The sequence below is a fragment of the Grus americana genome, chromosome 13 (assembly GCF_028858705.1).
Source record: "Grus americana isolate bGruAme1 chromosome 13, bGruAme1.mat, whole genome shotgun sequence".
Lineage (NCBI taxonomy): Eukaryota > Metazoa > Chordata > Aves > Gruiformes > Gruidae > Grus > Grus americana.
Window position 1 is genome coordinate 1,348,970 of NC_072864.1, and position 25,191 is coordinate 1,374,160.

The 25,191-nt window shown below is 61.1% G+C and overlaps 2 protein-coding genes across 2 annotated transcripts in view; both read right to left on the reverse strand.

Moving 5' to 3' along the window:
- UTP4 (UTP4 small subunit processome component) overlaps positions 1–25,191 on the reverse strand; it is a 75,610-nt gene that overhangs the window by 12,803 nt on the left and 37,616 nt on the right. The gene's annotated exons all lie outside the window — the stretch shown is intronic.
- Positions 514–24,964, reverse strand: TANGO6 (transport and golgi organization 6 homolog). The gene is made up of 17 exons (XM_054840910.1): positions 24,238–24,964; positions 23,791–23,907; positions 22,562–22,712; positions 21,641–21,768; positions 21,036–21,198; positions 20,380–20,462; positions 16,663–16,775; positions 15,090–15,266; positions 13,788–13,914; positions 12,966–13,145; positions 9,833–9,967; positions 8,089–8,577; positions 7,842–7,899; positions 5,355–5,507; positions 2,697–2,848; positions 1,613–1,726; positions 514–918 (listed from the first exon to the last, which is right to left on the reverse strand). The coding sequence occupies exons 1-17, from the start codon at positions 24,928–24,930 to the stop codon at positions 742–744; spliced, it is 3,210 nt and encodes a 1,069-aa protein (XP_054696885.1). The 5' UTR covers positions 24,931–24,964; the 3' UTR covers positions 514–741.

The window sequence follows — 25,191 nt, forward strand, 5'->3', positions numbered from 1 at the left end:
AGCTGGCCAGGTGTTGCCCCCAGGGATCATCCCCGTCCCTCGGCCAGGGCTGGCACCCAGAAAGGCTCCCTCCACACCCATGGGTGCCCGGCAGCGAGTGTGCAAGTGTGTGAGAGCTGCCGGCCAGCTTGGCAGCCCCCGGACCCTCCAGCAACCCCGTGGTGTGAGCGCGGTGCCGAGGGAGGGGCAGGCAGGGCCTGGGGTGCGCTGCCCACGCTGCGGGGTGCAGGCAGCAGAGCTCCCCCTCCCTCGCTGCTCCCCTCGGGGCCGCCCTGGCACCCGGTGCCGGTTGGCCACGCAGGAGCCCGAGGCACCAGCCCCATCGGCTCCCCCAGCACAGGGCCGGCCCTGGGGGCTGACGCCCACCCTCGCGTGGGAGCCGTGGGCTCAACAGGGCCTGCGCCACCGCCGTCACCCCAAGCTTGCGAGGGCGAGCACGGCTCAGCCACGGGCCAGGACACGGCCACGGTGGCACCCAGGGGCTTTGCGCGGCTCCCAGAGATGTCACGGGCGCAGGGCTGAGCACATCTGCATTTAATCCCCCACCTCGTCCCAGCGAGGACCCCCTGCCCCGGCCGTGGGGAGTCCGGGGGTGACCAACTGCCCTCCCCAGGCTGCGGTTTCCTTCCCGGCTGGCACCCGCCGGCAGCGTCCCGGTGGCACAGCAAACCCTTCCCCTCGGGGAGCTGCTTGGCCCCAGCACCAGAGCAGGAAAAGTTTGTTTCTGCGGCCCCAGCCCCGCTACGGCAGCACCACGATCTTCTTCTCCAGCGTCTGCGGGGGGAAGAGGACCCTCCTCATCACCGCGTCCAGCTCCTCCAGCGCCAGCTGGGCGTGCAGCACCGTCGCACCGTCGGGCTCGGCCGCCACCACGTGCTTCAGCAGGCGGTAGAGGTCCCGCAGGACGTCCCGCAGCACCTGGGCAGAGTGGGCAGAACCATCAGCACTTGCCGGCACCTCGCCCGCACCCGCCAACAACCCAAAACACAACCCTCAGCGTGCCCTGGCAGGCGCGGCGCTGCCCCTTCTACCGGCGCTGCCGGTGCCAGGACACGGCGGCACCACCACCACTGCACCACCTCAGGTGCAAGCCCCGGCCCTCCTGTGACTCAGTTTCCCCAAACGCCGGCAGCACAGCCCAGCACAACGGTGCAGCACAGCGTCCCTCCGGCATGGGGCACGAGGGGAAGCCGAGATCCCCGCTGCGGGTGTTCCCACCAGGAACCGGCCGTTTCCTCCACGGGAGCCGAGTTCCCACGCGCTCCTTGCTGGGAAGTGGGGAGGGAGGCTGCTGCCCACGGAAAAACAGGGCATTTCCAAGTCAATCAGTGACAAACAACTCCCACGGCTACCGAGATCCAGCACTGCCCTGCGGCACAGCCACGCAGTTCAGAGGGACGCCCCGGTGAAGTCCCCTCGCTCCAGCGCTGAAGGAGCCCTTCAGTGGGGGAGGCACAAGCCGGAGGTCCTGACACCAGGGGACGGGGAAGGAGCCCTGCAGCCCCCGGAGGGCAGGGGCTGTCCCCGAGGAGCACGGTGCCGGTGCCCGGGGGTGCCCAGGAGCCTGGCGTGGGCCGCCACTGCCCCGGGGACGGGCGGGGAGGTGACCCACCTCGGTGGCCTTCTCGCTGAGCCCCCGCAGCAGCAGCACCACCACGTGCACGGCGGCTCTTCGCACCTCCGCCTCGGGGTCCGTCTTGGCTACGGCCGTCAAGCAGGAGGTGACCTGCGAGGACACGGCGGGGGGAGCATCAGCAGGGGAATGCGGGGGGACCCGACAGAGCAGCCGGACTGATGTCCCTCGGTGGCCTAGGGCTGGAGGATGAGGATGGACCCCTGCGCTCAGCCTGGGGCAGCCGCGTGTTCCACTGCCGAGCACCCAACCGGGGGCATCGGCTTTTTGCGGGGCGCAGGGCCTCGAGCAGCCCTCCCTCTCTCGGGGGCCTGGAAAGCTTTATAAAAAGCAGGCAGAGTCAAAGGAACCTAATTAAACCCCTGGCAGTGACAGCCGGGAGAATTAGCAGAGCTAGCGTGTTCCCGAAATAGCTGCGTGTGGTGCATTGGCATCTCGTCAAACGCCGCCGGTACCCCACCGATGCCGAGCGGCTGCGAGCGGGGACCCGGGGAAGAGCGCCGCATCCCTGACGTCTCCTGACGTCTCCTGACGTCCCTCCTGCTCCAGGAGGCACCGGGGGCCAAAGCGCTGGTGTCCGCGGGGGCACAGACCCACCAGAGGGAGAGGGCCGGGCACCCCCCCAGCCATCAGCTGCCTGGTGATAACGGGGAAGGGTAACGAGGTCTCATTAAGGGGGAGGAGGTGCTGCTGGCAGGTGCCAACTGCCCCCAGGTCCTGCAGTAGGACTGCCACGGGTGGAGCAGGCACCGCTGTGTTTCCTTGGGCTATCGCTTCCCTGCACAAGCGACATCTTTAGCTGATTATAAAGCTTTTAGCCCTAAAAACCAGGGCTAGAATTTCCCGAGCGTTTGCTTCGGGTCCAATGACTTTTATACTCTCTGCTATGAGCAAATATCAGTCGTGTCCTTTATGGAAACCCCAGGCTGTTGTCCCCTCAGCAACAAACGCTCAGCAGCCATGCCGTCTGCTAACGAACCGCTCTCGTTAACGAGCAATGGTCCGGCGCTCCCCAGGCAAGGATGCAGGGAAGGGGCCGGCAGTGCCGGCGCGGAGCCGGTACCTCCTGGATGATGGAGCCCAGCTGAAAGCCGAGGCGCTGGCAGAGCTCGCCCAGGTTGGAGAGGCTGCTGGCCCGCAGCGTGCCGTCGGGGTCCCGCACGCCCCGCAGGAAGGCCTGCACCAGCGGCTCCCGGTGCTGGAACACCATGTCCCCTGCAAGAGAGAGCGGAGCGGCACGTCACGGGTGAGGAAAAACCCACAGCCCCTTCCTGCCAAAGTCCCGGCTCCATCCGGAGCAGCCGGATCGGGACCCCCCCACCACTTGCAGCACCACCGAACAGCTGGATGCAACATCTGGAGCGTGCTGAGCGCGGGGACCCGAGCGCAGCTCTGGGCGAGGCACAGACGGAGCCTGTAGCGCCTGCGACGCGGTCCCCTGGGACGCCGGCAAACCCCGACAGCGCACACCCCACGGCAAAGAGCTTTGTCTGGGGCCGCTGGGCGCATCCCACATCCCCCCGGCTGCTCAGAGGCGACCGCAGAGACAAGCGCACAGAAACGAAGCGCGAAGCCCGAATTCTCACGTAATTCAGCCACACAACCCCCCGCCCCAATTAGCACATGGAGGCGCCGCGGATGTGTGAGCCGCCTAATTAGAGGTTGGCGTGCAGAGCCCGTGACCGGCATGAGCAATCACCCAGCGCAAGAGGCGCCCTGGGCCGGCGGCCGCACGTCCCGCGGCGCGGGCATGGCTCCCACCGGGAGCAACGGAGGAAAGGAGGAAGCTCTGGCAGGCTCGCCAGCCCGCCAGCTCCGTGGTTTCCCGGCTCTCCCGAGCTCTGGAAGCCCCTTGGACGCTGGTGTCCTGCAGCTGATGGAGGCGGTGGGATGCTCCGGGATGCCCTGGGATGCAGGGATGGGAATAAGCCCTACGGGGACCACTTTAGTAGCACCCGCCGTGTGTGAGGAGGGGAAACACTGCACGCCGTGGCCAAGAGCTGGGCAGGAACAGGCAAGGCGGCAGGCGGCCGGGTCCCTTCTGTACAACCGGCCTGTCGTAGCTTCACTCTTCTTGCATGGCCATCCCCGTTACTAACAGACCGCGCGCTCAGAGGGGCAGGGACGGAGCCTGCGCAGCACAGGGTGGGAGAGCTCGGGGCAGCATCGTGATGCCCAGGGTGGCCATGCTGCCGTGGGAATGCAGCCTGCTCCGTGCTTGCACCCCGGGAGCTGGTGTTATGGCGGTCCGAGCAGCGCTGGATGCTCTGGGCACAACGCATCCCCTCTGAAGGCAATGGCACTCCGGCCTCGTGCCGGACGGCCGCGCAAAGAGCACAGAGTGTTTCCCTTCCCGCAGCGAGCAAGGCGCGTGCTCCCTGACAGAGAAGGGAAAAGGTCTGCCACAGCGCACCCGGAGCAGAGTTAATGGGTTTGCTGGGAAAGCGAACTGGGTCGGTGTGAGGTCTCCGTGGCCCTCGGCCCCACGTTGCTGCAGGCTGAGGAACGGTGCCGTGCGCTTGGGACACGGCTGCTGCAGGCTTCCAGCCACCACTGCCCATGCTGGCCGTTTGCTGGGCGACAGGCGCCTGCTGCAAAATTCCTGGATGGGAAAAGAGCCGCTCCAGTGGGATGGCGGGCAGCCACTGGGCAGGGACGGGGACAGGGACGGGGCAGGAGGGAGGCACGGTGGTCCCCAGGCTGCAGCAGGAGAGCTCCAAACCGCTGCTGCACAGAGCAGAGCGCTGCTGGAAGCACCGGGTAAATCCTCACTCTTGAATCCTGAAGCTTTGCAACAAAAACAACTTCGTGCAATTTGTTCTATAAATACCCAGGCGAGCCAGGACGTGCCGGAGTCGCTGCCCGCGGCAGAGGCACCACGGAGAGGGGGGAGAGCCGCAGTGGAGGCCGTGCCCACCGTCCCACTGCCAGCCCTGCCGTGGGCAGCTGCCGAGGGAAACCCAGCGTGATGTGGCTGCGGTGCCGGGCAAGGCGAGGGCTGGACACACGAACAATGCCCAGGGGCCCGCAGAGGCTGAGCAGCTCCGCTGCCCCTCACACCACTTGCTGGAGCTCCACGGGGAGACGACGGGATTGCCGGCCCAGAGGGTGCCCCGTCTCCGTCCCGGCAGCGGGGCAGGGCAGCGGCACGATCCGGCCCAGGGACCACCAGCCCCGGCAGGATGCCTGCAGCCAGCAGAGCCCAGGGATGCCGCCGCGGCCAGGGGACACCGCAGTGTCCGGAGGAGAGCTCCGGCAGGCCAGGCAGCCGGCACATGGCACAGGCCCCAGGGGAGCCCCAGGGATCAGCGGTCTGAGCTCTGCAGGGGGAGGTGGCTCTGTCGTGGCCGACCAGGGAACAAAGCGCCTGGCCGGAGACTGGGGACCCCTGCCCGGCCGCCCCGGCAGCGGAGAGCTCAGGCCGCCTGCTCTTGCTGGCCTGGCCTCTGCCGGGGAATGAGACGAGGCATTTTAGGACGTGTCCCAACAGTCGCTGCCGGAAAGGCCTCATCCAGCTCCCACCCCCCAGCCCTGCGTGTCCGGGCGCTTCCCAGCAGCCTCCGAGCCCAGCGCTGCCGGCTGAGGGGATGGTGGGCTGCCGGCAGGATCATTGCCCACCGGCAAACCCCAGTCAGCCGCCCCTGAGCGGCTGGGCCATGGGAGCTGCGGCTGCCGGCTGCGGCCACCATTGCCGTGCCCATGGACGTGGCTGCAGACTCACCCAGCGCCCGGGTGACCCGCATCAGCACCTCGCCCAGCTTCATCCTGGTGACGGTGGCTGCAGCGTCCTCCGTGCCGCGCACCGGGCACCCGTACCGTGCCAGCAAGACGGGCAGGATCCGCTCTGGGTACTCGCTGGAGAGCAAGGCAACGCCTGAGGAAGAGCGAGGAAAACGTGGGTCAGGGCCAGGCTCATGGGTGGCACGTTCCACCGCCCTCAGCTGTGCCATCCCGGCGCCCTTGTGGGTCCCCCTGCACCGCGGTACATCCCACAGCCCCTCTGCACAAAGCCACAGCGCCGGGGCAGCCCAGCACCGGGTCCGGTTGGGTGCCAAGCTGCAAAATAAATAATTTAGCAGTTGGCGGCAGATGCCCATTAATTGCTGCTGGTTAACGTTCAGCGACCGAGCGTTGACTTGGCATGCCGGCCATCAGACAGTGTGGCATGTCCCAGGCTGGCCCAGTGCTGGGGCAGCCGGGTACCGCAGATGATGCTCAGGCACAGCGTCTGGTCGCTGCTCCCAGCTCCCAGCCATCAGGCACCTGCTGCTGGTGTGTCCTTGTCCCCATCAGAGCACCACGACCCCCCCAGGTTTGCCTGGCCAGGCTGGGAGCCAGAGCGCGAGTGTGCCCCGTGCCTGCCGCGTGCCCCGGGATGAGAAGGGCTCAGTCCCCGGACACGGGATGCGTGCCGGGCTGTGCCGTGGGGCTGTGCTGGCTTTGCCACCCCTGTAGAGATGCGGGCTGGGGGCAAGCGCCAGGCAGGGCTCCGGCAGCACCGGGCTCCCCAGGCGGCGGGCGCCTCTCCGATGGGGAAAGGCAGCTGCCCTCCAGGGAAAGGGAGACGGCAGAGGCTGCCCCGGCAGTGCCAAGTGCTGAGTCAGGGCGAGCCCCAGCTCCTCTGCCCTCCAGGAGCAGCCGCCTTCACCTCCAACCCCGTTCCCCGGTTATCGCATGGCGCCCGGCGTGGGTTACCCTCCGCAAGCCTGGGCACGTCTGGCAGGGCAGCGACCTCTCCTCTGGCATCACCTCGCCGGAGCCCAGCTCTGTGATACCCAGCAATGCCACGACAGCCGGCTCTGGTCCTGGCACCGGCACAGCCGGCTGGTGGCCAAGCCTTGCTGCTGCAGCAGGGAGCCCGACCAGGGCAGCGGGCAGCCCGCCTGGCACAGTTGCCAGCACCGCGCGCGGAATGCCACAGGTGCCGCTGGCGGCGCGGGTTGGGTGAGTCACCACCGCAAGGAACGGCGTCAGGGTTAATCACAACCACAGCCAGGCTGCGAAACGTGGAGGCAGCTGCACTGGGTGCATTAATCACCCGGGGACGGTTGAAGCGTTTGTGTTTCACTGGCAGGGCAAGGACGAACCCGTCCTGCTCAAGACTGTACAGGCAGAGGGAAGCAGAGTGATAAGCTCCTTTTCCAGCTGCCGCTGAAGGTTACCTGCCCAACGGCAGCCGGGGCTCCCGGCGGCGCCGGTATTGCTTCGGGTCATGGGAACAGCACCTCCCTTCCAAGCAACCCGGCACTCTGCGACCCGCCAGCACAGCCGTCGCACAGGGCACCTGGGTCATCCTGGGGGCGGAGGCGTCTGCCTGCAAATCCTGACGGGAAGCTCGGTGCCACGGGGTTGCGCCGAGTGTGCCGGAGCAAGCACGGACCCGAGGGTATCCCAGGAAGCGGCGTGAGTGGCAGTGCCACTCAGTGCCCCCAGCAGCAGCCCAGTGTGGGGTGAAGGGCACGCTGCTCTCCTGCCAGCCCGTTGCCTGCTCCCCACCTCCTGCCTGCACGGCCAGACCAGCAGCGGGGCCGGGTGCGTGCCTGCTGCTGCTGCTTCCCCCCTCAGCGGGGACAGCAATTTGTGAGCCATGAGATGGATCGGGGAACCGACCCGGAGAAAGCTGCTGTGGTTGCACGTCCACATGGCTGGCCGGCACCGGTTGGTAGTCACCACGGGGATGGTCGTGGCAGAGCGCCGAGGGAGCACCAGAGGGTTCCCACGGCCCCGGCTCCTCTGCCAGCCTCAGCCAAACAGGCCAGTGAGCCAAATTGTCAGCCAGGTGCAGGGCCGGGGCTGTGCCCACACTGCTGAAACCACAGCCCCAGGCTGGCGGCACGGACCCGGCACGGGGACGGTGACCTGGCTGTCCTCCTGGGGGACACCCCGCACGTGAACCTGCCCAGGGCTCAACAGAGGAGGCATTTGTGGTCTGTGCAGATCAGCAATTAAGTCAGAGAGTAAATGAACTAATTACCCACTGAGAAAGCACAACTGGGAGACGAAGCCTGCCGGCCTTGGGAACACGGCACGGAGCCCAGACGCGGCTCCAGGCTCGACCGAATGGCACGAAGACGCAGTCTGGGAGGGCAGGAGATGCTGAGCCCCAGCCTGGCTGCAGCTCCGTTGCTCTTTGCCCTTGCTGCCCAAATCCCCCCCCAGCACAAAACCTTCTCCTACAAAGCACTGGCATTGCCCCGGCATCGCTCACCTTGGATGGCGGAGAGGTAGACGAAGGCGTCCTCGTGCTGCATGTTCTCCAGGAACACCTACGAGGAGAGGGAAACACCGTCAGCAGCGGCCCTGTGCTGTGCCGGCAGCGCACGCAGCAGCCCTGGTCCCTCTTGCCCGGTGCCTTCAACCGATGGTGACGGCAATGTCAGAGGGCTCCCATCATACGGACCGTCCCCAGCTCCACACCGCAGCACAGGATGGGGACCGCAGCAGGAGCCCAGTACCTGGAGGAGTTTCTCCTGAAGCTGAAGCGCCTCCGGGTCCCGGTGCGTGATCAGGCTGGCGAGGTGGCGCAGGGCAGCTGCCCGGCTGGGGGGCTGGGGGTCGTAGGCTGATACCAGGAGCTCCTGGAGCCCAGCCGCGGCCGGGCTGTCGGCACACGGGGCTGGAGCGGGACTCGTGGTGTCGGGCTCATGGCACATGCTCTGCTCTTCGCTCCTCTCCCTAGGAGCCACGGGGCTGCTGCAGTCACCCCCGGGGCTTGGGCCTCCGCTGGGGATGCTGGCAGGGCTCTGCACGCCCGGCCCCGGCTTCTTTCCCAGCACGCCGTCGGCAGCGGCACCCACAGTGTTGGGGCGGAAGGCCCCGTGGGTGCAGATGGCAATGCGCAGGTCCGTGGCCAGCTCCTGGGTGAGGGGCTCGGGGTAGGTGCGGGAGAGCTCCTCCAGCAGCGGCACCAGCCGCTTCAGCACGGCGAAGTCGCTGGATTGCAGCTGCGGGGGGAAGAGAAGCAGCGCTGGCACCGCTGCAACGGTTTGACCCCCAGGATGCTCCTGGCAAGGCAGGCAGGCAGCCCAGAGCTCCATGAGCCCCAGAGGCCATTTTGTAGCCCCCTCGGCAACACCAAGCTGGCCGCCCTCCATCCCCACCCCACGAGCCGTGGGAGAAGGTGGGAAGGGCAAGAGCCCGAAGAAGAGTGGCGTCGGCGTGGGACCCTCACACTCAGCACAGGGGCTCATCCCTCCCACCATCCTGCCAGCGCCGTGCAGGGCTTGCCTTTGGTCCTGCCTTCGGTCCTGCCTGCAAAGAAGCTCCAGGCACGGCAGCTGTGACCTGTCCCCCTGTCCTGAGGCTGCAGCACCCGAGGGGGAAAGTTTCTGCCCTAAATTGGATTTAACTGCTAACCCCAGAAGCAAAATCTGGGCTGTAAGACGTGAAAAGTGATGCATTAGCAGAGATTTTGGGGAGCTGTTGATGACTGTAAAAAACCCTTGGCCGTTGGAACCCAACAGCTTTCCAGCTGCCTCCAAAACCTTTGGCATACAATCTGCCCAGTTAAGTTGCTCCCATTAACGCCGGAGCAGAAGCTCGCCTGGGAGGGGGCCCGTTAGAGCCGGGAGACTCTGGTTTTAAGTTTTCTCTAACTAATGTTCTTTTCCCAACGTTAGGAATTTAGCAATAAGACACAATAAATTATTTTTTCCCATTAACAGTTGGATTTTCCTTTAGGCGAGTCCGGGGATGAAGCAACCCTGGCAGCTCAGTGATGGAAGCGCAAGCCAGAGTGATTGCAGAGCTCTAATAAATATGCGATCACTCCCCGGTTAACGGGGTGTCGGGGCAGGGTGTATAGAGGATTTTCAACAATGGTAACTTCATGAAACACCTGGAAGTCTATTGTGCTCCAGAGATGGAGCCCGCGGACGTGTGGGGATGCACAGGATGGACTGTTGGTATTTAAGATGCTGTATGGGACTGTGCTGCTCTGTCATCAGCGCCTTCTTGGAAGCAGGTTTTGGATTTTAAATTAAATAACTGAGCTATCACGGGTGTTCTGCTGGGATCAAACCCTTGGCCAGCGCCCTGGCACTGCTCCAAGGAACAATAATATATATATACATATATACATGAAGAGGGAACCCGGCTCACCCAGACCTCGGAGCACTGGCTGCGGCCCCCCTGGGTGCCCAGCATCCGGCCCCCCCCCGCACCCCACGGCCGCCAAGCACCCCGGCTTCGCCCCCTCACCTGGACGGCTCCGCCGAGCATGGCGGCCACGAGCCCCATGGCCATGGCGAGAGTCTGCGCCTCTGCTGCTGCGCCGGGGCCCCGCGCCGGGCTGATGCAGGCCCGCTGCAGCGTGGCTGCCACGAACTCCTCCACCTGCCAGCGGAGAGCGCAGGGAAGGGCAGTTAGGGGTGGGGGCGAGATCCCCGGGGTGCACCAAGGAGCCTGCCCCTGCCCACCTCGGGGTGCCCTCCCAGAACCGCGTCCTCTTCTGCTCTCGCTGTCTCTGTCTGCACCTTTTTGTATTTCTCCAGCCCGAGCCTGTCTCTGGCACCACGGCGTATGAACCCTTCGTGCTTCCCAGGCAACTGGGCTGGGTCTGAGAGGGATGGTCGGGGTGGTGGCAACAACAGGGAAACACGAACGGTTCTCGCATGGAACGGTGCTGGCCTTGGAAAATTCAAACAGATGCAGAGACAGCGAGGGCTGAGGAGCCCGCAGCTCTGGGCAGGCACCGGTGCTGCAAGCCACTGGCACACGGCACGGCCAGAATCGAGCAGGGATTTAGCGCAGCTCCGATAAACTTCATTACGACAAAAGTCACAAGCTCTGGGGAAGAGCACAGCCCCTTCCCTGCCCCAGGCCGGGGCCGTTCCCAGCCAGCAGCCCTGCCCCGGGCTCCAGCTCCTGCCCCACGGCTCCCCCGTGTCACCACCATTCACCCACAGGCAGCCGACACCGGAGCCGGGCCATTTACTCTGTGTCACTCATTTTGTGATTTTCTCACAATACTGGTTGGGTTTTTTTTTCCTCCCCCCAAGCCCATAAGGATCCTGCCTGCCTGGCATCAGCCGTCTTGACACTTGGCACCAACATCTTTGATCCCACAGGCTTCCTGCTTTTCTAACGGGCCTTGAAATGAGTGAGTTTATTTCCTCCACGCCTTTCCCAGCTGCGTTGGCACCGCGTGGCTCCGGGCAAGCTCGCTGGCTGCGGCAGCACCCAGGCACACAGCGGTGCTGGGAAGGGGCTGGATCGGGGTCGTTCCTATGTAACAGGCATGTTGCAAAAGAAGAGGAACTATTTCACTCCTATTTTGGAAAACAAACTACAAGGGCAATAAGGTTCTATTGCACCAAACCCCACATTTCCAGCCTCCGGGGCACAGGCGGTGGGTGCAGGCAACGGCGTTTCCTCATCAGCAGGAGAAGCGATCGCTGCCAGCTTTGTTAAACTCATCCCTTCTGCAGGGAGGGGGAGGCTGGCTGGGAGGGGCTGCGGAAAAGGTTTAGGTACCTTCTGGGCTGATTAGCCCAGAAAAGAAATGCCATCAAACAGCAAGAAAGTAAGAACAAGTGTCAGAACACCTGCTCTCACAAAACAGTGACACACAAGCTGAATGGGGTGGAATTATATTTAATGCAAAAAAAATAGGAACATGAGGAACAAATAATCCTTCAGTAGATAGCTACTGAGAAAAACAAAAAGTTTTTTTTAAAAAAAAGCTAATCTAGAAGGAAAAACACCCCACCTTAATCTGGAAGGGGACAAAAGCTTGAAAAAGAAACCCCTGGGGCATGTTTCTGTCTCACGCAGGAGGAAAGCATCCTTGGCGTATCAAGGAAATCAAATCAGTCTCGTGAACCTCAGTTGTGAGGGGCAGAAATGGTAAATAAGATGTAACTGTGCAAGGGAGGGGGCCCACAGCTGCCGCCAGTCCCGGGGTCTGGCTTTAGGAAGAGGGATCCCCCTTGCTCCCACCCTGTTAAGCACAAAGCCACACTCCAGCGTGCCCCCAGCAAGAACAAACGCCCCGGAGGAACCGGCTTAAAAACAGCTCCGCAACTTCTGTCCCAACCCGAGGGAGCCCTCCCTGAAATACAACCCCCAGGTGGAAGTACAATGGCTTTTTTGTCTGGGGTTCTTTTCTGGTGGTTGTTTCTTTTGATACCAGACTCACGCCTGGACCCAGAAACCTGGAAAATCCTTCCCCATCTCCCATCCTGACTTTCTGGCCCTGGAGCGGAGCAGGTCCTGCGTGCGTGGGTGTGATGGAGAGGCAGGTGAGGACAAAGCAGCGCTGGGTGCTGCACTGACAAGCGCCGCAGTGGCACCGGCTGCGTCCCCTCTGTCACTGCAGAGCGCACACAAAGGCTCCTTTGTCCCAAAGAGAAAAGTGAGGAAACCTGCGTTAGCTGTGACCACCTCTGCTCAAGCCAGTCACAGTTAACTGCATAACCAGGTCACCAAGTTAAAAAAAAAAAAAACAAGACCAAAACCCACATCGGATGAGGAAGTTAAAATACACCGATCAGCTGGGGAATACTGCGCTGCCCTCAGTGCCCAACAGCCTTCCCAACCTGGCCCGGCGCAGGGCAGCCGATCCCCTTCGGCGCTGCTGCAGCGCGGGTCAGAAGTGCCATTTTTAACAATCCTTTTTGGTACCAGCATCAGTAAGTCTCAGCTGGCTTTTGAAATTCCGATACTTAATAAATTTTGTGGCCGCCCATGACGAAATGGACAAGTGCTGACCACATGAGCACGGTTACACCAACCCTGATGACCGGCCACACCACTCGGTGTGGGCGTCTCGGCGGCAGAAACCAGAGAAAAGCTACAAACGGCCTCATTGCGGACAAGGGGCAAGCAGGACGCAGTGCCGTGCCGTGCCAGCCTGGCTGGCAGCCCAGCCACCACAGCTTCCGGAGGTGGCTGCTGAGACATGTCAGAAAAACCAGGCACCGACACCGTGGACGGGCAGCAAGCGCTCGCCTACAAGGTCTGTTGTAAGCTTTGTTAAACTTAGGAATAAGTTTTGTTCAAAATAAAGATGAGAAGCTGGCAAATCAGAGTTCTGATTAACACCCAGACTTCTCTCCTGGCTTTTAATACGCAACCACAGACACCAAGATGAAGATGTCTGCTGGGCTGCTCCCTCCGGTCTCTGCAGGTGACTCTGTCTTTCCTGCCAGCACTGCGTAGGACACTGTCTTGTTGAGACGCTTCCAACTGAATCGATAAACTGCTTTTCCTGGGGACGCTTTAGCTTTTTCCAGCTGTTTGACAGCCACTGTCTCCTTAGAGCCCAGCGGCCCAGAGCTCGGTCTGCCACACGCCCCAGCCGCCAATCCCCCAGGGCTTTGCCGTGACCAACCTGAGCAACGTCTGTGAACACGGTGTCCGAGACGCTCTCACACAGCGTGGCCACGAGCTGCAGGACCAGCAGCTTCCTCCTCTGCGCAGCATGGTACTGCTCCAGCTCCAGGAGACTCCCTCCAGGCACCACAGCCAACTTCGAAGCCACCTCATCCTCCGCAGCCACGCAAGTCAGCGCCTGCAGGAAGGAAGGACGGGGCATGGAGAGGCAACGGTTAAATACAGGCAAATCGGTGCCAGGAACACAGCGGTTATCATGCCAGTGGTCCTGGGTGCAGCACCCGGATGCCCTGTCCGCTCTGCAGAGCTTGTGCTGACTCCTCACGTGACCAAGACCTTCCACTCGGTACATCAAAAAGGTCTCCGAGAGCTGCCCATGGCTCCTGGGCGTCCCACCCGTGTCACAGCAGTGTCCCTACACCCAGGACACTGCAAACCCCCGTGGGACCATGGGCTGGGGCTCCACCTGCCAGCGAGGACACAGAAAGCACAGCCCAGGCAGGCCAGGAGGGAACCACGGGGCTCCGAGCAGGGACCAACAGGGATTACTGACAGCCTCAAATGCACGTTACAGTTCAGACCTGGTCCTGTTGTCCAAAGAGCCTGGGGGAACGAGGGCTGACCCCTTCAGGGACCAGGGTCACCTCCCTCTCCAGGGCTCTCCTGCCCGGCACGCAGCAGGACTGCTCCACCACGTGCCAAACCCCGGCTCGGTGCTCCCGAGACACGTCAGGGCACGCTCGGTCCCCTTTGCCGTCTGCTTGGCCCAGGGAAACCGTTCCTGCAGATATGCCCCAAACTGAGACTCGTCTGCCCTTACCTTCAGGCAGCGGATGAAGAAGTCTCCGGCTAGACCACTCTTCTGGCAGTGAGACAAGAGCTCCACCAAGTTCTCCACACGGCACTGCTCCAAGGAAACCTTCTGGTAAAGGGCCTCATCTTCGTCGCTGAAACAGGTCACTGTGTCACCAACATGCACGTGCCCAGACGCCCTCCACGGCAAGGTGAAATCTCGTGTCTGCCTTCTCTTGGAAACCCCCTTTTCAGAGCTCTACCACCGAGCGGAAGCCTGGAGGCAGCTGAGCCAAACTACTGCTCAGTTCAGCTGGCCTACATGATCACGCACTCCATTTATTAATTAAAAACATAACGTTAAAAGAAATGATGAGTACAACACAGACGTTTAATCCAGCCATCCTATAAAGAATGGGATTAGCGCTGGCTAATTCACGCATGGGTCATAACCATAAGAGTAGGACAGACATGGGCAGAGCCATGGCCATTAAAGAGTAATTTTAAAGTATACCCAGTTTAACCAGCGCGAACCCTGGGGCAGACCTTTTTCTAATTCAGGCCAGGAATAGACTGAAATGAAATCAAAAGCAGCGTATTTGTACGGGGGTTTGTTACGAGCGCACCCGGCTCCTGGCACACCCACCCTGCTTGGTAACACTGCCTGGGGCTCATACCTGCCAAATAACAGCTACCCCTCTTTAAACCAAATGTCACACTGCTCAACAGTCCCATTTTGCATGGCTGGAGTCTAATGGCTGCAGTTTATTCCCCACATGGCCACGCTCTGCCTCTACTTGTAGAGACCATCTGCAGGAGCAGGAGGGGAGCTCAGTCGCTGGCTCCGCAGCACTGGCACGGCTAGAGTCCTTGCCGCGACGGTGCCACCTGCGCCCGAGGGATTCCGCTCGCTCCACGCAGCCACGATCTGCCACGAGACAGGCTCGGGCTGGAGGGTGGAAGTTGAATTTGGGGAGCGTTGGGACTGAAGCAGCATATCCCATTCCCAGACACACCGCAGGCAAGACTCAGGAAAAGCAGGCAGAGAGTGCACACTAACACTCAGAGCGTGCTGCTTTTCAGGGCTGAAAGTCAGAGCTCTGCATTGTGTGCAGGGAACCCGGAGGCTGCGTGGAAGCATCACCTGCCTGAGCTCAGCACCGCCAGCCAGCTCCCTGGGCGGTTGGGGAGGACCAGACCACAGTGGGATGGCACCGGCAGCCCCAGGCTGCCCAGGCTCTCTCTGCCAGGCATGCCGTGAAAAGCTCTACATGCTGAATGATGCCTGGGGACTGCCCTCCACACCCAGCACTGCCCCAGCACCGCTCACCTGACCGTCTCCTCCACCGCAATGGTGGCACCACCCTCAGCGCCCACGCAGAACTGGCACCGCGGGTGAAGGGAGTGCACGCTGCTGTTCAGCCCTGCAAAGCCTTCCAGCACGGCCAGCGACGCCTCTCGCTCCGATTTCTCCAAGAACCACAGCAGGATCTCCTGGCACGGGGAGCTGGAGAGAGAAAGCAGCCGTGACCTTGCTCTGCCCGCTGCACCCCAGCAGTGCCACGGGACCAGGCATCTCTCGGGGCGAGGGAAAAGACAAGAGTGCTCTGGAGCAGCTACGGACACTCCTTGGGACGCTCGGGGCAGACAGCTCCAGCAGCTGAAGGCATTTGTGTCAGTTTACAAGGGGATCAGCAGCACATCCCGTCCTTCTGGGTCCCTGACGGAAGGATCTGGGTCCCTGAAGGTTTCAGCCCAGCAAGGAAGGGAGCGCGCTGCCTGAACAGCGTGTCTGCACAAAGGACAGCCACCTCCACGCAGCCTCAGCACGCCGTGCCCGGTGCTTCACGCCAACATGACAAAGCACAGAGCTGATGGCTGTGCCAAGGGAGAGGAGGAAGGAGACGGGAGCACAGAAGGTGGCACGGAAACCCCTGCCAAGGAAAGATGCAGGTTAATGAGGTGGAGCAGTGCTGTGCCAGGGGTCTGGAAACCCGAACACTTGCAGGCAGCTGTGGTTTTAGTTACCCCTGCCAAATTCCTTTGCAAAGAGAGAAGCGAGCAGCGACTCTGTTCACCCAGCAGCAGTGTTAATCTGGCTTGTTCTACGAACTTGCCGCAGCACTCACTACTCTTTGAAGTGATTAACAACATCTTTAATGATAGCAGAGGCCGTGTCTACACAGACCTTTCAGGGAAAGCCTCCAGTTCACATATGCCAGTATCACCAAAGTGAAGTGTAAACCCACCGGGAGTGTATTCGCTAGGCTGGCCCACACGCAGGGCAGCCCACGGAAAGCCTGTGAGGAGACAGAACAGCCAGCACCGGCCACCGCTGTCCCGGCCACCATGACGAACACACATGGGGCTGACCATCGTACACCAGTCGTGGGGGATCTGGGCAGAGGGGCAGCTGCTGAGAGGCAGGTCCTACCCCAGATCGGAGAAGAATGATCTTGTACTTCCAAGAGCCAGCGCTCAAGCTCTTTTACCCAGTTTTTATTCTGTTTTTACATCCCTTGTGCACAGATCCTTCTGACATCCAGCCAGGTCCCGGGGTCACCATCTCTGTCCACAGACAGCCACAATCCCTGCTCCCAGGCAGGCACTGAGAGCTAACCGGCACTCCCAAGGCTCCCGTGGGGCACGCTGGCCTCTACATCGAACATTTCAGCTTCAGGAAAGACAGAAGACTAATACGAGAACTGCTTCCTCGGGCACAGGGCTGCCGGTAAGGTCACGTACCCTGCCTGTGCCTGCGGTTATGCCTACTTTGAATGAGCGCTCTTCAGGGCGAGAAAACTGGTCTCGGCTTCTGTACGTGCTCATGTAGAGCACGTCCTTTGGAGGTGGGCAGAACGAAGATGAAACCCCAGAAGAAGCTTTGCAGAATCCTTTCTTACCGTAAGTATGACACATTCTGCTTGGCGAAGGAATAGAGGGAAAAAACCACTCCCAGGACTGACTGTAAGGATCCCAGCAGCACGCTCGAGCTGTCATTTCCAACCACATACACCTACAGAGAGAAAGGCACAGGGGGGAGAGTCAAACACCTGCGTGGAGCAGGGGGAAGGCAACGGGAAGGACAGAAAACGCGTCTGAGCAGAATGGCTGTCGCCAGGGAGGATGGCAGAGGGTTTGCAGCCTCCCTTCCTTTCAGTCTGGAGCCTGTTTTCCCTGATTATGCCATATTCTGTACTAAAAGCAGCCTTCAGCACCATCTTTCTCCTAGTATTTGCTTAACCACAGCAGGGCTCCAAGCTACAGGAACAAGGCTGCCAGCTCTTCAGGAAGTCTGCTGCTTAGGGGCAAGGGCTTGCGTTACAGAGATACAACAGGCACCTCTGAATTAGCAAATCTTTATGGAAATACCACACCTGGAGCTGAATCTCAAATACAGAGATCAGTCCCTCACAGCGCAGCCGGGCTGACGCGCGCTGAGCTGAGCGAGTGGGTTGCAGGAGGCCGTAGGGCCACGCTCCGCTCCTCCATCTCCCGAATCACTGCCCGTGCCCTCCTCCACGAAACCAGCACCCCCTTCCTGGGCACGCCACCGTTCCCAGCTCACAGGTCCCACCTTGCTGCCCACAGAGCGGAGGAAAAACACTCACAGAAGTCTTACGACATTACGTTTCCTTTTGAATCCTTTTAAAGGAATCATCCAAAACTACAAGCCAGGTAGGATGCTTTCAGTCAAAGCCATAATGCTGGGAAAAGTCAGTCTAGAGAATGGTTAGATACCAAGCCTTGCCCAGCCAGACTCAGGGTTTACTCAGGGTTGTTGTGTTTAGGTCCTCCTTTTAGCAGGCTCTCTCTCCCTCCATAGCTTTTAGCTTTAAAAAAAAAAGGGGGAAATAAAGTCTTTTCACAAGTTGTCCAAGGGACTTCCAGCTGTGTCAGCAGGTGAACTACCCACTCAGAGGACGCTGTCTCTTTGCGCCAGGGTGCTCCCCGCACCTCCAGGCTCCGCAGCTGGAGAGCAATGGCTCCCTCCAGGGCTGGAAGTGCCCCGGGGACAGACCAAAGAGCTTTTGCCTGCTGGAGGCAGTGTGACAACCCAGGTAGGAGGGAGATTGTCCTGATAACGTTCTGCCTTGCTCTATTGATGCAAACAGACCTTTTTTTCCTGTGTTAATCCCCTTGGAGCCATTCTTCCTAAGCAGAAACCTTTTGTACACAAAGCCTCCCTGATGAAGCCCCAAGGATGGTTTCTCAGCATCAAATGACACTTGCTAGGCAAGAAAACACCCCCCAAATCCTCAGGCTGGAGTCTCTGTAGCTAATCTGGCTGCTGTCAGGCCTCCAGCGCTATGCCATTAAGGAGGGATCCGCCCCACGCTCCCCCAGCTCTCGCATTGTGAATGGCAGCCACAGAGCAGCCCTCCAGACTGGTCTCTGCCTGCCAGCTAGTTACAACAGATCATTACTACGCAAAATACTACAACAATCACAGCGTTTAAGAGCTAAGCCTGCCTAGGGGCATGCCAGGAAGCAAGTCACCAGCTTCTTAAAATTGAATTCCTGGGCTGGAGATGTCCTTCTGGGTTGGAAGGCACAGCGGAAAGCTGGGCTGCTGTCAGGGCAGGCAGCGAAACCTACAGCGTGGCACTGGCGATACTGGTGGGAACGGCAGGAAAAGGAGCCATGAGAAAGGTTTCAAAAGACAGGCTTCCACAAAAAGCCCTGTTCCTTCATAGGGAGCACAAAAACAGACCCCACCTCTCCCCCAAACGCCAGAGCCAAGCTCTGCGCTGCTGAACACCCTGCTCGCTGCTGCGAGGGACCTCTCGCCGGACGGAGCTCCACAGAAGGTGCCAACTCTGCACCGTCCTGCCCACAAGACCCTGTCAGTAACAGACCACCTTTGTGTTAGAGGCAAAGCCAGAGTGTTTCTCCTTGGACATCCAAGTTTCCTTCCATTTCCCTGAACCCTCTCCATCCCCCAGGACCCGATCAGGGCTGGGAACGCTGCTGAACTGCAGTGCTCCCTCCTGCTTCAGCAGACCAGCTCCGAGGCCCCACCACCGCCTCCAGGTACCATCCTGCACCAAGAGCAGCTCTGGAGGGCAGGGCAGCGGAGGAGGTGGCTGGACACCCAGCAGCAGCTGCTGAAGGATTTTACCCACCCACGGTCTTAAAATTAACTTCATGCACACGGAAACTCACGTGTCACGGGGTTCAACTCAGAACGGTCCCTGCAAAACAGGCTGCTCGTTTTTCCTTACTTATCAATTTACCTTACTTGTCCAATGGGACCAGACAGACTGTAACGCATTTAGCCCCCTGCAAGGTATCAGCAGGGGAAGATGAACCACTGGGGACACCCAACAGGGACCAGCTGCAGTGTTCCCCGTTTCAGGGACACCTGAGGCGAGGACACAGCCACTGACAGCATTTCCCCTGCGGCTGAGCTGCTGCCCACCCTCCTCGCCCCATTCCCACACGCTCTCTGCTTCCTAACTGCAGTGACTAGGATAACTGCAGCGGCTATCCCACCTCTCCCCGCAGCTCTGCGTTGCCTCCGAGCTCACCTTCGCTCTCTTTTTCACCCCGGTTACAACTCAGCAGCCTCAGAGCCGCACCGAATCTGTTTGGCTCATCGCGCCCACTGCGAACACCTCACTGCCAACCGGCTGCCCAACCACCGAACGACGAGCCAGGGCCCTGCCGGGCTGCCCTCACCGCAGCGCTGAGCAGGCCAGCACAGCCGGGCGCTTGCCGATACCTCACGTGCTCTCTTTTCCAGGTCACTCATTCGGAAGCATTTTGGCCCAACGCAAGAGCTGGCTGCAGCCCATCCCTCGGCGAGGGGCTAATGCTGCAGGAGCTGCAGAAAGGCTTCCAGCCCCAGCGCTCTGGCTCAGGCTGCCCTCTGCAGACCTGGGAGGCAGGCAGAGCAGCTCCCAGCAGGTTCTCCCTCCCACACAGGTAACACTGGGCTCAGTATGAGCCATATTATCCACGTCCTACAGCAAGGAAACCGAGGCAGGGAGGCACTAAGAGGAGGGTGGGCCAGCGACAGCCTGGGAGGAGAGCTCAGGCATTCTCCGAAGATTTGGCATGGACAGGATTCCCTGCGATCCGTCCTTCCTCGGGCCACCTGTACTCCTGGCTAGGACCTGCCTGCTTGACTGTTACCTGCTCTACGGTCACAGCCCGAGTCCTGAAGCTGCTCTGACAGTGCACCCAGACACAACGGTCCTGCAGAAGCTGCACAATTTAGCAACGCTCAGAAGGTCTTGCCGCAGCTCACGGAGAGAGGATATGAAAGCACCTGGCTACTAGCCCACTGCTCAGATTCTTCTTACTTTGACACACCAGAAAGACAATGGGGAAAAAAAACGAGCGAGAGCTCACTGCCATCTCATAGAATGTTTTGGGGCAAGAGTGCTTGAAAGGATTCAGGCAGTGCCTCTGGTATCCGGCGTAACATTGCAGTCCTGCCAGTGCAGCGCTGTGTACAAGGTTATTCTGTGCAGCTCTCGCCTCAGCACGACTGCAGGAGATGCTGTTTTTTGTTGTGGTCTAAGACACACACTGAATTGCTCAGAAAGTCTCAAATCTGCTCGCTCTTAGAGAAGTTTTCCTGCCTACCCTCAGGCCCAAATTAGACACGATACCTTGAGCACGTCTTCCACACAGCTGCCGAGCTCTGCCTCTGTCACCAGCACAGTCCCTGCCGATAACTCTTCCACTGCTAGCTCTGAAAACAAAGGGAAGAAATCTCAGCACCCCCACGTACTGAGGGGTCCCCAGCAGAATGGCAACCCCACCGTGCCCAGCACCAGAGAGCACTTTGATAGTTCTCTTGCCCGCCCTCCCTCCCCTCCATCAGGGCAGCACGGGAACCGACAAGCTCTCGTTAGCAGCGCTAAATATCACTGCAGTGTTGTAAACTCCGCAAGGTTACAAGCAAATCAAAGCAGACCACAACTTCTTGATGGATTTTTCCCCGGAGAGCTCTTCGGTCAGCGTGGGGAACTGATGGCTTTCCATCCGGAAGCCCCAAAGGAGACTGTCAGACTGGAGAGTTTCCCAAAGAGCAAATGGCAGAAACCCCACTACTTGGCTCTTACGCTAGAGCAATTTGATTCAAGTGCTAGTAACTACGGGGCACCCAACCACACAGACGCATTCATAACTGACAGAGCTGGGCTTGCATGCTCAGCAGCCCAGCCACCAGCCCCTGAGAAAATTCTGATGGAAAGACAAAGATCAGTGAGAAAAAACACCAGACCCTTCTGCCACATGTGGCTGGGCAGAGACCAGCGGGTACCTGCTGCCTCGGAGCACCGCAGGAGCGGCGCCAAGAGGGGCTGGAGCAGGTGCTTCTCTGCCAGCTGAGGGTGCTCTTTCGCCATGGTGAGCAGCGTCGCGGTGGCCACGCGCTGGAATTGGCGTGCCGTGCGTTTGTCCTGGATGTGCAGCAAGTCCAGAATCTGGAAGAAAATCCATGATAAAGGAACAAAGATCAGAAGCTCCTCGGGACAGGGGGAGACAGGCTGACTCCTCGCAGCCAACAGCAGAGACTGAGGAGTCTCCTGTACGCTGCTTTGCTGGACATTTGGCACGACATTCCAGACGTGGAAGAGCCAGTCTCCTTCCCGCACACACGTCAAGGCAGGACACGTTTCTGGGCTCAAACCACGAGCCTGCACCACTCCCACAGCCAAAGGCTGGAAGCAAGAGCTCCGCTCGTGCGATCAGGCAACATTTCCCCACGTTTCAATCAAATATGGAAAAATTCAAAAGCGGGGTGGAAACGTACCCCACTGCCAGAGCAGCAGAAAAACATCTCCACGTTGTCACAGCTTGAGCCAGGCCATGCTCAAGCAGAAGCGACATTATCAACGCTCACCAAGCCAGGAGAGCGGGACCGACCTGGGGGCACACCACGCTGTAGTAGTCCTCAAGGGAAAGGCACTGCTGCGGGCAGGAAGCCAGGATCTTTGCAACCGCATCGCATTTTCTCCAGTCCACAGCTGCTGCTTCAGCACCAGCGCCACCTGCTACACCAGCAGAAAGCCAAGATCAGCTCAGACTGACAGCAAACAGCAGGGCCAGTTTTGGCTGAAGCCAGGTGTTTCTGGCCCAAAATTGCATTTCTAGCTTTTATTACTCTCTTTAAACCAAGCACCTTTCAGGAGACACCTGAACTTAACAACAGAAGGGGAAAAATTACCATCCGAGACCTTTGATAATGGAAAACAACTTCTACAAATAGGTGTATGAGCCAAAAGGTGGAGGGAGGTCGTGCTTGGCCAGTGTCATCAGGTTGGTATTGGCCAGAGGAGGCTTTGGCACTAAAAACCGTGGGATTCGGCTTTTGGAGAGCAACAGCTTCCCTCCCTGGCAGGAAACGGAGAGCAGGGGAGGAAGGTGGCCGAGCCCCGGAGCGGGATGGGTCTCACCCCACCAGTGCTGAGCAGGGCTCCCGCCAAACCAGCACCAGCGCAGCTCCTCGGAACGAACCGCGCTCCATACACACACGAGGTGCGGCCCCACGGAGGCATAAACAGAGGAAATGAGTTTGGAAGCTTTCAGTCTGGACCTCAGACATGACAGCATACCCCAACTAAAGGCATTCACCATTTGGGAGTTCAGCACAGAGGGAAAAAAAAAAATCCGTGCGGGTGTTACAAAGTCAGCTTGGCCTGACAAAAGCTGTTTCCCATTTCAGCGCTCTGATGGCACCGTCTCTCCTGGGCGTCTCAGGGGATGAAACGTCTCAGACACATCATCACAGTCTCTTTTAATCTGCCACCCTGGAAGCCAAGAGCAGCGTCAGAGCACCCTACTCACCGCCCGTTCCCTCCATGACGCCCCGAACCACAGCCTGAACCCCGTTGGGTTTCATCAGCCTCTCAGAGAGCAGCTGACCACAAAGGCGCCGCAGCCACGCTGGAGCCCGCGCGAGGGCTGGCTTTGTTTCTTCCCCAGGAGAGGGAGGACTCTGAAAGGAAACAAAGGAGCAGGCTAAGGAGCAGATTTGCACACTCCTGTGCAAACCCCCACTAACAGGCAAACAGCCGGCACCCTGCCCCGCAGGGCTTGAGACCAGCTAGGAGCACAGGACAGGGACAGGTTTTAAATAAATCACTTCTTCAGCCAGTGGCACAAAGCAAATTAGGGCTTAATGAGAGAGGCCAACCTTCCCAGGAGCATCCCCTCACGCAGAGCTTCCCTCCTTTAATTAGAGCCTCTCAGGGTCAGGCAGCAGCTCCGACTGCCTCGTTACTAAACGGTGCATGGAGTGCTTGGGGACGAGTCGGGTTTGATGTGGTAAGGAGTCCGCAGCAGTGAGCTCTGCTGGGAGCCGGCACAGAGCGCGGGGCTGCGGAGGTGGCACCGCGAGCAAAGCGATCCCCCGGGATTGCCGTCCAATGGCTGCGAACCCACAAAGCGAGCGGTTCGAATGGGGGTGCTTGCTTGGACAGCCCGAGGAGGCAGGCTGGGACCGCGGTGCTGGCGGGGGACAGAATAAATGGAGTATTTCCAGTTGGAAGGGACCTACAGTGATCATCTGGTCCAACTGCCCGACCAGTTCAAGCCTGGTTTTAAGGGCATTGTCCAAATATCAGCCTGGGTTTTGTTTAACCAGGAGACCACTGCTTTTACGTGGAAGAACCACAGCACACACCGAGAGCGCTGCCCTGCGCAAGTGCCTCGCACAGACCCTCCACGGCCCTCGCGCATGAGACAGCCAGCCTCTGCCTGCTCGGGAACGGCGTGCAATCCCAACCCAAGGGTCAGCTGGGCACAGCGGATGGAACTGCCAAACCAAGGCAGCACGTGCTGCAAGGAGAGTCCCTGAGCTCACACGCACCCACAGCGGGGCCCGAGCTGCGGCCACACGAGCGCTGTGCACCTGGCAACTTCGCCCGTGCGTTCGCACAGCACTTGGGGACAGGTGTTTTTTAAGGTGTAAGAATGTTTCCAGGAGAGCAGCGACGGCACCCTCTGAGTGTGGGATCCCAGCACCACGGGTGGTATGCACCCCGTACCAGGGACGGCCCCGCTGCCGGTGGTACCTGCTTGGGCCGTCCCTGCAGGACAAGCAGCTCCCGCACCGCCAGCGGCTGGTAGACACGGTCCAGGATGTGCTGCAGGGCGTCCCGGCACCGCGCTCGCTCCACGTCCGAAACGCCCTGGAAAAAAACAAACCCCAGGGTGGTGAGGGCAGCCTGGCTGCCGGTGCTAAACCCGCTGGACCTCGCCACGTGCCGGTGCCCCTCCAGCCCCTTGCCAGGCTCCCATCTGTTCCCTCATACGGAGATGAGCACACAGAGCGTGGGAGCTGCCACCAGGCAAGTGGCAGCCTGCTCAGCGAGCAGGAGCCCAGCACGGCCACAGGCTCAGCCACGGAGCGTGGGGAGCGGGCTCAGGCTCAGCGGGTGACCCTGACATGTTTTTGGCAGGGCTGGGCACGCACACCGGCACCAACCGCAATGGGGGAGCGGGAGAAGGAGCCCACGGACCTCACTGAGGGCGGCGGGGCCGTGGCCCAGCAAGCAGAGGCCGGCAAGGATGAGGCCGAGGTGGCGGGCGAGGAGCGGGGTGCCCAGCGCGGGGTGCTGGGCCAGCTGGGCCAGGGCGGCAGTGACAGCATGGAGCCGGACCCCGCGGGTGGCCGGCGGGGGTGGCACGGGGGGCCCCGGGCGCTGCCCCACGCCCGGCGGCAGGTATGGCACCAGGCCCAGGCCCACGGCGGCCCGCAGCGCCCGCCCCACCGCCCGGCCCTGAGCCACACTCAGCGTGTCGGCGCTGGGCGGCGGCGCGGCCCCAGGCCCGGTCCCGCGGGCGGCGGGGGCAGCAGCGAGCGCGGCCAGCCGCTCCTTCAGGCACAGCAGCAGCGCCAGCAGCCCGCAGGCCGCGGCCCAGCCCGGCTCGGCCTCGCTCGCCGCCCCGGCGGCCAGCACGGGGACCCGGGCCAGCACGGTATCGCGCAGGCCGCGCAGCGCCGCCCAGCCCGGCACTCGCCGCAGCCGCTCCTCCAGCGCCGCCGCGTTACTGCGCAGGGTCTCCGGTCGCAGAGCGCCCTCCGGGCCGGGCCCGGCCTCGCCATCCCGCTCACCGGGCCCGGCGGGCGGCGGCGGCCGCAGCAGCAGCTCCAGCGCCTCCACCACCCGCTCCAGCTCCGGACCCGGCTCGGGCTCCCCGCCGCCCGCCATCTTGGGGCCGCCACGAAGGGGAGGAGCGCAGCGCTCCGCCGCCATCTTGGGGAGGTCGGGCGAGGGGAGGAGCGAACCATCTTGGGGTACCGCCCGCCCGCCGCCATCTTGGGCGGGGCGGGAGGAGTCGGCGGCGCCATCTTGGGGCCTGGCCTGAGGGGACACGGGTGCCCCGGGTCCTGCCTCGCAGTCACGGCAGCTCGGGGCTCGTCTTCCCGGGAGGGAGCGCAGGAGACACAGCTGACTCCTGCCTGGTCAGCC